Source organism: Notamacropus eugenii, chromosome 1, assembly GCF_028372415.1.
Source record: "Notamacropus eugenii isolate mMacEug1 chromosome 1, mMacEug1.pri_v2, whole genome shotgun sequence".
Taxonomy (NCBI): Eukaryota; Metazoa; Chordata; class Mammalia; order Diprotodontia; family Macropodidae; genus Notamacropus; species Notamacropus eugenii.
In genome coordinates this window covers 715034140-715049030 of record NC_092872.1, presented here as the reverse complement: position 1 = coordinate 715049030, position 14891 = coordinate 715034140, and the positions used below count along the sequence as shown (strand labels likewise).

General features: G+C 39.8%; 1 protein-coding gene across 5 annotated transcripts in view; it reads left to right on the top strand.

Annotated features, from left to right (window-relative positions):
• The window catches only part of HYDIN (HYDIN axonemal central pair apparatus protein), a 468388-nt gene that overhangs the window by 48092 nt on the left and 405405 nt on the right, over window positions 1-14891 (top strand). For all 5 annotated transcript variants that reach the window (XR_011972958.1, XM_072636610.1, XM_072636609.1 and 2 more), the window contains exons 2-3: window positions 4634-4779; window positions 8459-8584. Coding sequence is in view for 4 of the 5 variants with exons in the window: in XM_072636610.1 (XP_072492711.1) it covers window positions 4657-4779; window positions 8459-8584 (249 nt within the window). In the remaining variant the exon portion in view is untranslated. The remainder of the gene's footprint in view (window positions 1-4633; window positions 4780-8458; window positions 8585-14891) is intronic.

The following is a 14891-nucleotide window of genomic DNA, read 5'->3' as shown; positions in this document are numbered from 1 at the left end:
CCCATACCACTTGCTTATGATAGCAGATATTTTACACTTTCTTCTATTTTTCAATTTTTTGATTTTTTTCTAATAACATTTCTTTTTTTTTCCTTTTCTTTTTTTTTTCTTTTTTTTTTATTTTGTAATGTTTAACAATCACTGCCATACAATTGCGATTTTATCCCTCCCCACCTTCTCCCCACTACCCCCCTCCCTCCCCACTACTGCATACAATTCTGTATAGATTCTACATATACTTTCCTATTGAGTATATTTTCACTATAGTCATGCTATGTAGTCAGACTAAGATAAATGAAAGAAATCGTATAACAAATCAGAACATGATACACAAACACATACACATACACAAACATGATCTGCTACAATATGTGAGTGACTTCCATATTTCTCTCTCTGAGTGTGGCAGGCATTTTGCCTTGAGATCCTCCATTGGGATTTTTTTTTTTTTTTTTTTTTTTTGGTAAGAAGTTCTTGTGTTATTACAAAAATCTAAGTCTACCAGAAAAAACTCTCACACACTGTGGTTGTTGCTGTGCATAAAGTTCTCCTGGTTCTGCTCCTTTCACTCAGCATCAGGTCATATAAGTCCTTCCAGGCCTCTCTGAAGTCTTCTTGTTCATCATTTCTTATGGCACAATAGTACTCCATTACATTCATATACCATAATTTATTCAGCCATTCCCCAATTGATGGACATCCCCTTGACTTCCAGTTTTTGGCAACTACATAGAGTGCTGCTATAAATATTTTTGTACATGTGGGACCCTTTCCCATTTTTATGATCTCTTGGGGATATAGTCCTAGTAGCGATATTGCTGGGTCAAAGGGTATGCACATTTTTGTAGCCCTTTGGGCATAGTTCCAAATTGCTCTCCAGAATGGTTGGATGCGCTCGCAGCTCCACCAACAATGAATTAGTGTTCCAACTTTCCCACATCCTCTCCAGCATTTATCATTTTCTTGTTCTGTCATGTTTGCCAATCTTATAGGTATGATGTGGTACCTCAGAGTTGTTTTGATTTGCATCTCTCTAACCAATAGTGATTTAGAGCATTTTTTCATATGATTATAGATAGCTTTAATTTCTTCCTCTGAAAATTGCCTGTTCATATCCTTTGACCATTTATCAATTGGGGAATGACTTGTATGATTATACATTTGGATCAGTTCTCTATATATTCTAGAAATGAGGCCTTTATCCCCGAGCTTAGCTGTAAAAATTCTTTCCCAATTTACTACATCCCTCCGGATTTTGGTTGCATTGGGTTTGGTTGTGCAAAAACTTCTCAGTTTAATGTAATCAAAGTTATCCATTTTGCATTTCATAATGCATTCTATCTCTCCTTTAGTAAAGAATTCTTCCCTTCTCCATAGATCTGATAAATACACTATTCCTTGCTTCTCCAGTTTATTCATGGTATCAATCTTTATACCTAAATCATGTACCCATTTGGACTTTATTCTTGTGTACGGTGTCAGGTATGGGTCTATGCCTAATTTCCGCCACACTGTTATCCAGTTTTCCCAGCAATTTTTGTCAAACAATGAGTTCTTATCCCAGAAGCTGGGGTCCTTGGGTTTATCAAACAGAAGGTTGCTATATTCCTTGCCTACTGCATCTTGAGTGCCAAGTCTATTCCACTTGTCTACCTCTCTGTTTCTTAGCCAATACCAAGTGGTTTTGATAATTGCTGCTTTATAGTACAGTTTGAGGTCTGGTAGCGCTAGGCCACCTTCCCAAGCATTTCTTTTCATTAGTCCCTTTGATATTCTGGACCTTTTGTTTTTCCAAATGAATTTTGATATTATTTTGTCCAGCTCTAGAAAGTAATTGTCTGATAGCTTAATTGGTATGGCACTAAATAAGTATATTAATTTGGGTAGAATTGTCATTTTTATTATATTAGCCCGGCCTACCCATGAGCAACTAATGTTTTTCCACTTACTTAAATCTGACTTTATTTGTGCAAAAAGTGTCTTGTAATTGTGTTCATATAGTCCCTGGGTTTGTTTTGGCAGGTAGACTCCTAAGTATTTTATACTGTCTACCCTAACTTTAAATGGGATTTCTCTTTCTATCTCTTGCTGTTGGACTTTGTTGCTAATATATAGGAATGCAGAAGATTTGTGTGGGTTTATTTTGTACCCTGCAACTTTGCCAAAGTTGTTTATTAATTCTAGTAATTTTTTACTTGAATCTCTGGGATTCTCTAGGTAAATCATCATATCATCTGCAAAGAGTGATAACTTAGTTTCTTCTTTGGCTATTTTAATTCCTTGGATATCTTTATCTTGTCTAATTGCTACAGCTAACATTTCTAGTACCATATTAAATAATAGTGGTGATAATGGACAACCTTGTTTCACCCCTGATCTTATTGGGAATGCATCTAGCTTATCCCCATTGCATATAATGCTTGCTGAAGGTTTTAGATAGATACTGCTTATTATTTTATGGAAAGTTCCCTTTATTCCTACATTCTCCAATGTTTTTAGTAGGAATGGATGTTGTATTTTGTCAAAAGCTTTTTCTGCATCTATTGAGATAATCATGTGGTTTTTGTTAGCTTTGTTGTTGATGTGATCGATAATGCTAATAGTTTTCCTAATATTGAACCAGCCCTGTAGTCCTGGTATGAATCCTACCTGATCATAATGTATTAATCTCGTGATAAGATGCTGTATTCGTTTTGCTAGAATCTTATTTAAAATTTTTGCATCTATATTCATTAGGGAAATTGGTCTATAATTTTCTTTCTCTGTTTTGTCTCTTCCTGGTTTGGGTATCAAAACCATATTTGTATCATAGAAAGAATTTGGGAGGACTCTTTCTTCCCCAATTTTCAAGAATAGTGTATGTAGTATTGGAATTAACTGTTCTTTAAATGTTTGATAGAATTCACTTGTGAATCCATCTGGCCCTGGAGATTTTTTCCTAGGGAGTTCATTGATGGCTTGTTCAATTTCTTTTTCTGAGATGGGGTTGTTTAAGTATTCAACTTCCTCTTCTGTTAATCTGGGCAATTTGTATTTTTTAAAATATTCATCCATCTCATTTAGATTATCGAATTTGTGGGCATAAAGTTGGGCAAAGTAGTTTCTAATTATTGTTTTAATTTCCTCCTCATTGGAGGTGAGTTCACCCCTTTCATTTTTAATATTAGTAATTTGGTTTTCTTCTTTCTTTTTTTTAATCAGATTGACCAAAGGTTTATCAATTTTATTAGTTTTTTCATAAAACCAACTATTGGTTTTATTTATTAATTCAATAGTTTTCTTAATTTCAATTTTATTAATCTCTCCTTTGGTTTTCAGTATTTCTAATTTGGTATTTACTTGGGGATTTTCAATTTGTTCTTTTTCTCTAATAACATTTCTTCATGTCTCATGGAGTCATTGATTTCTGTTTGGTTCATTCTGGCTTTTAGGGAGTTCAACACTCTCTAAAATTTAACACTTTCTGTTCTAAGCCATTTATCTTCCTTCACATTATTTTTTCATCAGAGATTTTATTTAATTTTTTATCACTTATTTTTTTACTCTAGGTATTGACAGTCCTTGTGAAAAGACCATTCTCCCCATTTTTCCTGAGTCTCTTTTTGTTTGCCATTGTTATAGAGTTACTCTTTTCTTCTTTAGAGGGATCGCTAGATCTATAATTATTTTTAAACTAGTTTATACCAGTCTTTGATTCATTTATCTTTCATGTTTTAGTTCTTAAATTGAAGTTTTGTGGCAAGGCCAGCCTTCTTTTTCTGCTGTGCCTTTGGGTCGGATGATCAGCCCTCCTTGGTCTCCTTTTAGGTCATCTGGGTTTTTGCACTGACATCCACCTCCCCTGGTTAAGCCTTCCCAAATCTTTGAGCTTCAGAACACTGAATCTTTAGGGCCTTCTCTGGTTCCTCATTACAGGAACCTCAGAGGCCCTGGGCCTGGGGTGTTCCAGTCTGGGTGCTATAGTGCCATGATGTTTGCTACCTGTTAATATTCTTGACATTTCCAAGGTTCTGATACTGCCCACATCTGTCTGACCATCCTGTGGCTTTCTAGGGGAAGCCCTTTACTCTTGTTGCCTCCAGACACAGAGTATCTATTCAGTGTCTAGTCATTTTGGAAGGCCACCCTATTCTGTTGCTGACTTTGCTGCCAATACCTGTCTTTATTTTCCTCAGGCTTCTGGCTGACCTCATGCAATTCTGAGGTGGAAGAAATTACTGTAATTTCTCATTGGATTTCTCTATGACACAGTCTGATGTGAACTTCAGAGTTTTGCTGGGGTAGTTACATGGGAGTTAGATGGTTTGCCTCTGGGCAGGTGGCTATCAACCAGAAGTCAAAGTCCAGAATATTCCTGTTCCTTTATTTTCTCTGTCCTCTCAAGAACTTTCCCTTCTCTACATCCTTCCTAATTTTTAATCATTTTAATATTCATACCCCACCCCTCTATAAACAATTAATTGTTTATCCATGCTAATGGAGAGGGGCAAAGTTTTAGATAATCTCCAAATCATTTATATTTGGCTTTGGAATTTGTTCTCCAATATTTTAACAAGATGAAATATGAATAATTATCCTGTTGTCGTCAAGAGCTGACTGCATGTTTTCAAAGTAATATGTATTCTTCCCCTAGATAAGCCAAGAAAATAAATCAAAATGGCAAGTGGCAAGCTTCAAGGACACATGGGTCAAACAAAGTTGGTTCGAATGCTCAAAGGATTCCAAGGCAGCAGAATCCTGGCACCAAAGTTGGTCTCAGAAGAGGAAGCAAATAAAATGGTAAAGTCCTGCTCACTCGTGGGATCTCACAGAACACAGATTTTCAAGGGAATCATCTGGGGTGGTTTTGTTGCTCTCTGGCTTTCTGAGATTGGTAGATTGAGAATTAGTTCACTGATGAATATTCAATAAGATGGCAGCTGGTTGGGAGAAAGAAGTGATTTTGGAAAAGTGTATGAATCTCTTAAGCCTTCAGAAGTTCTTGAAATCTTAAAAAGAAAGAAGGTTAAAGAAGTTTGGAATACCCCAATTTATCAGCTGAAATGAAAATAAGCAACCAGCTGGGGTTTCCTAACTCTTCAGTCATATTGAGTTACAGATTGTTTAGGATGAATAATAATAAGATAATATGGAACATTTTTATTTTCAGGAGAACTTACAAATCACAAGAAAGTATAAGCTCTGGAAAATACACATCTGCCTCTTCTTTGATTTTTAATTATATTTTCATTTTTATGATTCTAATAATGAACCTAGTGTTATCAAAAAATCTATGGTTTTGGGGGCATAGACCATTTTATGTTTAACTTGTTTTATGATGTGTTCTAATAATTAAAAAGGACCAGCTTTATCTGGTTATCCTCTTTATGTTATGCACTCAAAATAGCCTGAGCTTAGCACCACCAAGAGATGCCAAAATATGGGTTGTTTCTCTTGAAATTATAGATTGAAATTATAGACCTAGATTCCAATGTAACGCTGAAAAGCCTGTTCTAGACTATAGCTTTTAAAAAAAAAGCTATAACAGAAAGACTTCCCAATTCTACTTATATTAGATTCAGACACTAACATGCAATTTGGAAGGAGAATATGATCTTGGAGAAGACATTGATTTTAGCCCAAGGCAAAATAGATCAGATAAATAATGTACTTTTCAATGTTAAAAAAAATCATGTCAGATAATTCTTGTTACTTCCAGTACTCATGGATATTCATTCAATAAATATTATTAATGCTCACTGTGTGCTAAGCACTGAAGAGGCTACAACAATAGTACAGTAGAAAGACACAGTTCTTGTCCTCAAGAAATTTACCACTCTACTCTCTAGGCTAGTGTTGTCTCTTTCTAGACTGAAAGCCTGAATGTTCTTTGTGGGGAGGGGAAAATCTATCTCAGGGTTTGAGGATGAGTTCATCAGCAAAACCAGCTGGATCTAAGGACTTATGCACTCATGTACCTTGATTCAATTTGGGGGTGAGGAAGGCAAGGCTATCTATTGCCTAAGCAAAGAGTTCTGTTGGAGGGCAACCGAGGCAGTCAGAGATTATGGAGAGAAGCTTAGGCTAAACCAATGCTCATCAATAAGGGGGTAAGTAGACTTCAGGATCAGAGGCCACCTTGGCCCCAGAGAGTAGAATTGGGACTAGTGGATTAAAGTTATAGTAAGGGAGATTTTGGCTGAACATTAAGAAAAGCTTCCTAATAATGAAAATTGTCCAGAAATAGATTGGGCTTTCTTGGACATTCTCTGTGCACCACGGGTCTTCAAGTGAAGGCTGGATGACCACTTGTAGGGGTGTTATAGAAGAAAGTAATTCTTTTGGTAGAGATCACCCTGGATAATACCGAATATCCCTGTTCTCTCAGGGACTCAATGATCCTAAAACTCAGCACTTTTATGTTGAGTTCTGTTCCATTCAGTAAACTCTCCATGACCCCATTTGGGGTTTTTTTTGGCAAAGTCACTGGAGTAGTTTTCCATTTCCTTCTCCAGTCCATTTTATGGACAAGGAAACTGAGGCAAATAGGGTTAAATTACTTGCCCAGAGTCACACAACTGGTAAGTATCTGAGACTGGATTTGAACTCAGGAAGAGGAGTGTCCCTGACTTTAGGCCTGATGCTCTATCCATTTCACAAAACACTGCACTAAGTGCTAACGATGGAAAGATGAAAAGACTTTCCTCTTCTGGATTGGTGAGCTGGCCCCAGCTGCACCTTCATCTTCCACTCTTTCAGTCATCCTGCTCTGTATCTGGCCATTGGGCCCAGACAGCTCTGGAGATGAAGGCGAGGCCAGTGACTACACAGCACTCCCTCACTTACATCCAATCCACCTGCAAGTCATTGGGAGAGATATGAAAGAAGTTTCCACACTGCTAAAATCATCAGTCTTGAGGAAAACAAAAGCTAAGATAAAAGTTATCAGCCAATCAGCAGCAAGCCAGGAGGCTCAGAAGCCATAAACCTGGGGTCCTAGGCAAACTGGACCAAGCTGGTTTGTAGTCAGGAACAGTCATCCGTTCTCTTACTGCAGCACATGCTCAGGAGACCTCATGCATGTAACTGGAAACTCACATAAAATGAGAGCCTCAGTAGAGCATCATGCGATGTATAATGAAGGAGGGAATACATGTGAATGGGAAACATGTAAGGGAAGATCTAATTGGAAAGCATGAGGACCAGTCCTGATCCAGAAGGGAGGAGTTGGATTATTAGCCCTATAAAGCTTGTTCTCACACTGTGGGGTGTGTCCGCTTCTCCGGCATGGAAGGAATTAAGAAACGTTGAGACATCAGCCTTTGGAGTTGAGTCTGGGGTCATCCCTTCCAACGGTACGGCATCACCTCCCTAACGTCATGGTCCTCTTGGAGAAGGAAGGACACACAGCACTAACCCCGGGCAGTTTCTGCTGTAGACAGGAGTGGATAATGGCAAAATCAATAGTGATTCCAGGTGTGGATTTGTCATTGTTTCCTTCTAAGAGAGAAGCTGGGTTAATTTGGTTAGATTTATTCAAATGATGGGTTCCATTTTGTTGTTTTCAGTTGGTCAACAAATGTTCATGAAGTGTTTTGTGTGAGCCAGGCCCTGAGGGGTGCAACGCAAAGCAAAAACGAAAGTCCCTTTCTTGAAGGAGCTCATATCCTACTGGGGAAACAGCATAAAAATAACTCCATATGCACAAAATATATATAGTGCAATGGAAGCCAGTCTCACAGAATGACGTTAACATTGGATAATGTTGCTGCTTGTTTAGTGAAGTAATTAATTTAATCACTGGTTATGGGGCGTTAAGGATAGGTCCAAGAAGTGACCTGAACAGATGTATTTTCATAGGTGTTTGGATGGCATCTAAACTTTTAGGGAGAGATTTAAAAAAAATCATATTCATATTTGAATAGCAAAATAAACTAAATACTTCCCATTATGTACTATTCACTCTTCTCGTGCCTTTTCTCTGCATCTTGCAGCTCTTTGTGACGCAGTTGCTGAGTTTGAGAGTAGAGTGTGTGGTGCTATCTCCCTGTGATTTTCAGGCTTTCCCTTCATCATCATTTGTGGGATCAAATTAAATTTTAAGAGCCTTTTCTCTGCATCTTGCAGCTCTTTGTGACGCAGTTGCTGAGTTTGAGAGTGGAGTGTGTGGTTCTATCTCCCTGTGATTTTCAGGCTTTCCCTTCATCATCATTTGTGGGATCAAATTAAATTTTAAGAGGGAAAATAAAAGAAAAAGATCATACATGCCACTTCATATTACCCTGTAAGGAACTCACAAGTGCAGGAGCATTTTCTTTTGTATAATTTATTTTAAATATTTCATTAGAAGAATGCAGTGGAGTCCTAAGACAAACACGATGGTTGCAAACAAATTATTCATGGCGGGCACTTGAACAAGAAAAACCTTTCTTGGTGTAGTCATTTGTGGCCCTTTATCTCCTCTTATTTTTAATTCCAGCCCAGTCCCTCTGAATTCCTGAAGGAGATGTCCCTCACTACAGAAGAGCGTCTGTCTTCGACTCGAGTGATGTGCCGACCACAGATCACTGAGCTTTTAGATATGGGAGAAACCACTCATCAAAAGGTAGCTCACTGCTTCTTGGCCTGGTATTCGGTACTTTTTTCTTTTTCTTCCTGTCTTGTTTTTTATTTCTGCTATTTAGATATCAAAATGACTCAAGAGAAAAGTTTAAGCCCTTTGATTTAAATGCACTTTTTTGGGGGGATGCAATCTGAGTTAAGTGATTGCACAGTCACAACCACGCCAAATTTGAGCTCATGTCCTCCTGACTCCAGGATCAGTGCTCTATCTACTGTGCCACTCAGATGCACTTTTTTATACTTCTCAGGATGCCTTTCAGTAGCATAGAGGTTTCTGGACTTTAAATGGCACCATTATTTGCAGTTTTAGGAGCAAGGTAGAGAACTAGTATCTTCACACCCAATGAAGCAGTCTTCTCTGAGGAAAGGATGATCTCTCAAGACCAAAGGAAAATAAATACTAACAACAGTATATTGTGCCTTTCTCCTCAGTCCAGATTCCGCATCCAAACAGAAGATTTTGAGTGCTAAAACCGGTGATTTTTAAATATTCTTCCAAATTCCAATAAAATTTTGTTGCCATCAATTTTAGAGAAGCCAACTTTGGGAGGGTGGAGCCAAGATGGTGAAGTAGAAAGAGGCACATACACTAGCTCTTACCCCACAGCCCATAAAATACCTGTAAAGAAGAACTCTCAACAAATTCTAGGACAGCAGAAGAAAAGCCAACTTTAAGTCACTATGAGTGAAATCTGGCATTTCTGCATTTTTGTGTGTGGTGGAAATTCAAATACCTGTGAAGTAAAGTGTCATGCTTTGGATAATTTATTGTTTTGGTCTCATGAGAATATTGCTCATGTTTGTGCTAATAGACATGTAGCACCTTTCATCAGAGTGACCTGAAACAATGTACAGACATAATCTCATATCTCACAACTCTGGGGTAGAGCTGAAGAGAGTGGACCTTCCCTGCTACACTCCCTTCCCTCCCCCCTAGCTGGAAATTGCAGAGGAATCAGGAACATACTTGGGTCTAGAACCTCATGACAGCTGAGGTGCTTAGGATGAAAGGAATACCATGTGCAGAATAGGCGGGGTCATGGAGTCTCTGCTTGAAAGTCTTTCAAAAGGCTGTTGAATTCAAATCTGTCATTGCTCATTGTGGTATCCATCACCTATCTCAAGAGTGAGGTGTTGCAGTGGATAGTGCTGGGCCTGGAGTCAGAAAGACTTGAGTTCAAATCCAGTTTTGGACACCTATTAGCTATGTGACTCTGGGCAAATCACTTAACCTCTGCCAGCCTCAGTTTCCTCCTTGGTAAAATGCAGATTAATAACAGCTCCTACCTCACAGGAAGTTGTAAAGATCAAACGAGATATTTGTAAAGTGCCTCAAACATAGTAGGTACCTTAAGAATGTTGGCTGTTTTGGGAAATGTTTGAAGTATAGTTTTGCTTGCCAAGAAGTGAGGTTTCGAGTGGGGTCTAAAGTCCTGTCTAACCATATGCCCTTGGCTCAATTCATCTTGAGTTTTCCCTGTCCCACTGTTCCTGTTGTCTGGTTTCTGTGTATGCCCTGTCTCCTCATATTAGAGCTTTATTCATCTTTTCTGTGGATTTCTTCTTAGTCCTCACAGTTGTGTGATTTTGTCCTTTGTTGGCCTCAGTTTCCTTCCTTCCCCCCCAAAATGTCTGATTTCTGGCATTTCCTTCTTTCTCTTGAATTCCAGACCTGAAATAGAAATTGGTTGGTGGGCATCTCTCACTGGACATGCTATACTTACCTTAAATACTGACGTCCAAAATGAAACTCATTCTATTTTCCTATAAGCCTGTCTTCTCTCCACATCACTGTTTCTCTTGTGAACACCCCTATCCTCCCAGCCCTAGCTCTAGAACCACCTTGTCCACTCTGTTTCCCAAACCCCACCTCCAGCCATCTGCCAGATCTCAGCTGTTCTACCACCTCACTGTCCTGTCTGGCGCGCCTTCCTAGCTCTGCCATGTTCTATTTCTGTGTAGCCACTGTTTGAGTACAGGGCTTTACCTTTGGACTGATCATTGTAGGAGTTGCTTCACTGGTACCCTTATTTCTGTTCTCACCCCTCCCCCATCCACTGGAACACCATAGAACTTGCCCAAAGAACCTTCCTGAGGCACAGGCTGGACAGTGTCACTTTTCTGCTTCCATGATGGAATACAAGATCCTTTGTCTGACATGTGCAGGCCTCTGTGGTTAGGCTCAAGTGGCCATCCTCACAGTTATGGCACATGAGTTCTCTTTGAGAACTCTGCATTTCATCTAAATATATCTAAATATACAATACTAACTTTTCCCCACTTCACCTGCCAGAGTCTCCATACCTTTGTCCATGCTCACATGGAGTCAGAAGAAGTCATACAAACACCCTCTTTAGGTCTCTCTGAAGAACTGTGGAATCAATTGTGTGACATGGGAGATATTGGCACAGGACTGCCCACCATGGCATCAAAGAAGGCTCTGTGCTCTATGAGTGAAGCGTGAAACGTGCAAATTGAGCACCATCTCCACTCCAGACGTTCACATGGACTTTCTCTGTGCCTGACCTGAGGTAGAGCCTTCCTATCAGCAACAGGCAGACACACTGTACTTTGACTCCACGCAGGGAGGTCATTTCAGTCCTCTTTGAGAGCCAAGGACAACAGCTCAATCCAGCCAATCAGAATGTGCTCTCTCTCTCCTCATGTTTTCCTCTCAGAACCCTCATCTTCACTTGCTCCCATGGAGTTTACTTTCTAAAGGGGGAAGAAAACATATAAGAGGGAATTGGCCAGGGGAGAGGGTGGACTCTGGGGGTGGGGCAACTGATGTGCAGGTGGAGCAGCCAGAAGAGGGAGGAGAGAAACTGGGAGTGAAGCAAACATAGATAGCTTGGGTGCCTCATGAAAAGGTGGTCTGGGCTAGAGACTCACAATTAGGAGAGAGGGCCTCAGGGTGAAGTAATGCTGGTCATAGTTCCTCTAGGACCCTTCTCCAGCCTTCCTGTTGTTAGGGCTCCCTCCAGCTTGAAATGACTTATCTCCAGACATGGATTGTTTAGTTTTTATCTAATTTTATTTTTTCAGTGAATAAAAATCTATTTGATTTCCTTCCTACCCCCTTTCAATTAAAAAAGAAAAAGAAAGCAATCCTTGTAACAGGAATGCATAGTCAAGCCAAAAAGACCCCTTAAATGGTTATTTCCAAAAAAATCTACATCTCAGTCTCACCTGAGTCTACCACTCTTACAGAGGGTGGGCAGCATGCTTCGTCCTCAGCCCTCTGGGTGTGCGCATGTTATATTCCTGCAATACAAAGTGAGTTTCCTGAGAACTAGGCTGATTTCAGTTTCTTTGGTCTTTCCAGGGCCTCACACCTTGACTTGCAAGGAGAAGGTATTTAATAAATGTTTCTTGTGAGAAGTCTTTGGGTACGTTTCTTCACAGTGACCAAATGCCCAACAACGGGCCCATGAGATCCAAGGCCAAAGGAGGCAAAGCTGTACTGTATTAGATGGCTGTTTCCAGGCAGCTGTTTTCAGCTGCTACAAAAATAAAAGGAAATCCTTTGCAAAATGAAGTTGCCCCAATACAGTTTCCAAATGAATAGGGAAAACCATTTTGTTTTTAGTCAACTCTTAGGCATCATGTGGGCAGAACAAGAAAAACAAAGCCTTCTTTCAAACACATCCTCTTCATGCCTCTAATTTAAAAACTGGAATTTTCAGTGAGGAGATGGATACACAGCTGAGCCACAGCACTTATTATCTATTGTGTGCTGAACCCAGGAGCAGTGCTGGGAGGGGAAACACAAAGGAAGACAAGATTCCTATTGTGAAGGACTTTATAACCTAGTATATTTTTCGGGCTCTATTATCTGAGCAATGTTGACATTATTCTTTGTCCTAAAAAAAGACACTTTATTTGAGCATATGAGAAAGAGGCTCCTAAAATGACTTTTGGGTGTGTGTGTATCATGGACCCCTTGAGCCCCTTCAATGCTTGGATAAAGGCTAGGGACTCATTTCTCAGAATCATGTTTGTAAATGCATATAATAAGATTCACAGAATGACAAAGGAATCCAATTAGATGGAAACACAGTTATCGAAATAGAGATATAAAAAGCTTGCAGACCTCAGTTTAATAGCCACTTCTGTAAGAGTTAATTAACCCAAACCACTTAAGCTAAAAGTTATTTCTCACAATCACTTAATCCATTGGGACTTAATAACCATATTCTAGAGGATGATCATTGCAAAGCTGTGGATGGACCTGATTCAGACATGTCCTGGCCATTTTTGTCAGACGCATTTTGAAGTCAGGGATACTTAGGAATTCTGAATGAGACTGTTAGAAGAGAATATGACCTTGGGTCAATGATGGTCTCTGGGAAATTAAGAGGTGGAAGTGTGGACTCCTCCAGTGTTAGTGCACAAGTTAGAGATGGCAGCTTGGGTTTCTTTAAAGCATTATCATGACCCAGCTGTCCTTTTAGTATCTTGGTTAAAAGTAAGGGAAATACCATGACTTTGTGGTGAAGGATGTCTGGGAATATGGTAGATGGTGCAGTGGATAGAGCACTAGCCCTGGAGTCCAGAGGACCTGTGTTCAAATGTGACCTCAGACACTAGCTATGTGACCCTGGGCAATTCACTTAACTCTGATTGCCTCAAAAAACCCAGAGCTATCAACACAATAACTTCCTTGGCTACATGACTTTACCTTCTTTGCCTGCATAAGCTTGGTGATCCCCATGGAGGTCACTGTCTGGAATAACTGATACAATAAAAGTTTTTCAAAACCATTCAATGAAAACAAACAAGCTTGCAGAAAACTGGGTTCCTAAATGTTTTCTAATTTGTTCTAGTTTGAAGAGATTAAAATTCTTCACTCGATCCTCACATAGCATAGTCTCTCATCGTCTTACCTGGGCTGGAAGCACATAAGCAGCACTGAAGGAATGGGAATGTTTATCCTGAAGAAGAGAAGACATGGCTGACATGGATATGTAGAGATGGGATTAGATTTCTTCTTAGCCTCAGGATACAGAAAGAGGAGCAATAGTAGAACACTTCATTTTAGTGCAAGGAAAAATTTCCTAATAATCAATTGTCGTTTAGTCATTTTCTGTTGTGTCTGACTCTTTGTGACACCATTTGAGTTTTTCTTGGCAAAAACACTAGACTAGTTTGCCGTTCTCCAGCTCATTTGACAGATGAGGAAACTGGGGAAAACAGGGTTAAGTGACTTGCCCAGGATCATACAGCTAGGAAGTGTCTGAGGTTAGATCTGAACTCAGTCTTCTTGACTCCAGACTTAGTGCTCTATCCACTACGACACCTAGCTGCCCCCCTTCTGGGACTTCCCCCCCCCAATTAATCAGAGCCATGAACAAATGGAATGGGTGGCTTCCCTAGTGCCCTTTGAGGAAGACTGGATGGGTCACTTGTCATGGATGCTCTAGAGGAGATTACTATTCAGAAATGAGTTAGACAAAATGGACTCCAGAGAGCCTTCCAGCCCTGAGACTGTGAAAGTGTGGGTGGAATAAACACAGCCTAAGATCCTTTCTTCTCGTCACCCTTTTAAAACAAATACACATGCCCACACATATCACAATACATATGCACATGTTCACACATATATATACATGTTGTACATATGTACATATATGTAACAGGGATGGTTAGGGGGGACTGACTTCCCTTTTTACTCTGAACCCCTAGGTTGTGGGTTCTTCACCTTGGAAGCAGGGACATTGATTAGGAGATTATTGTTAAAGTCTAGGCAAAGAGGCATTAATTTTAGTTTTTACATTTTTCTGCCCCCATGCAAGTTTCTTCCCAGTTCAGTCTCCCAAAGCAGCATACCTTCCTGGTCCTCAAACCACCATTAGAATATGATCAATGCATTAAGAAGGTCTTTATACATTCACATCCCTCCCTCCATCCATCTATCTCCTTAACTTCAGTCTGTTTTCCTTCTTACTTGACAATACTAGTATTGTTCATGGTGACATATCATGCAATTCCCCACCACATTCCATAGACTCTGCCATAGTATTATTTTCTGTATAATACTGTATGCCTGACTGACTGTTCAGCCACCTTACTGTTCTCTCTGAGATGCCTTTGGTTTCCATGGTCTCTCCTGTTGCCTTAGCAACGGTTGCTTCTTCTGGAATTGGCAAGCCCAGGCAAGGACTTTTCACTTCCTCGACTCCTTGAAGGCCTCCTGTGTTGGCTTCCATGGGGTCAGGCAGATGTGGCTCCATTTTCTCCCTTGCCTTGGTTTGGAGCATGGCCGTGATGACTCTGGATCACTCACAGCC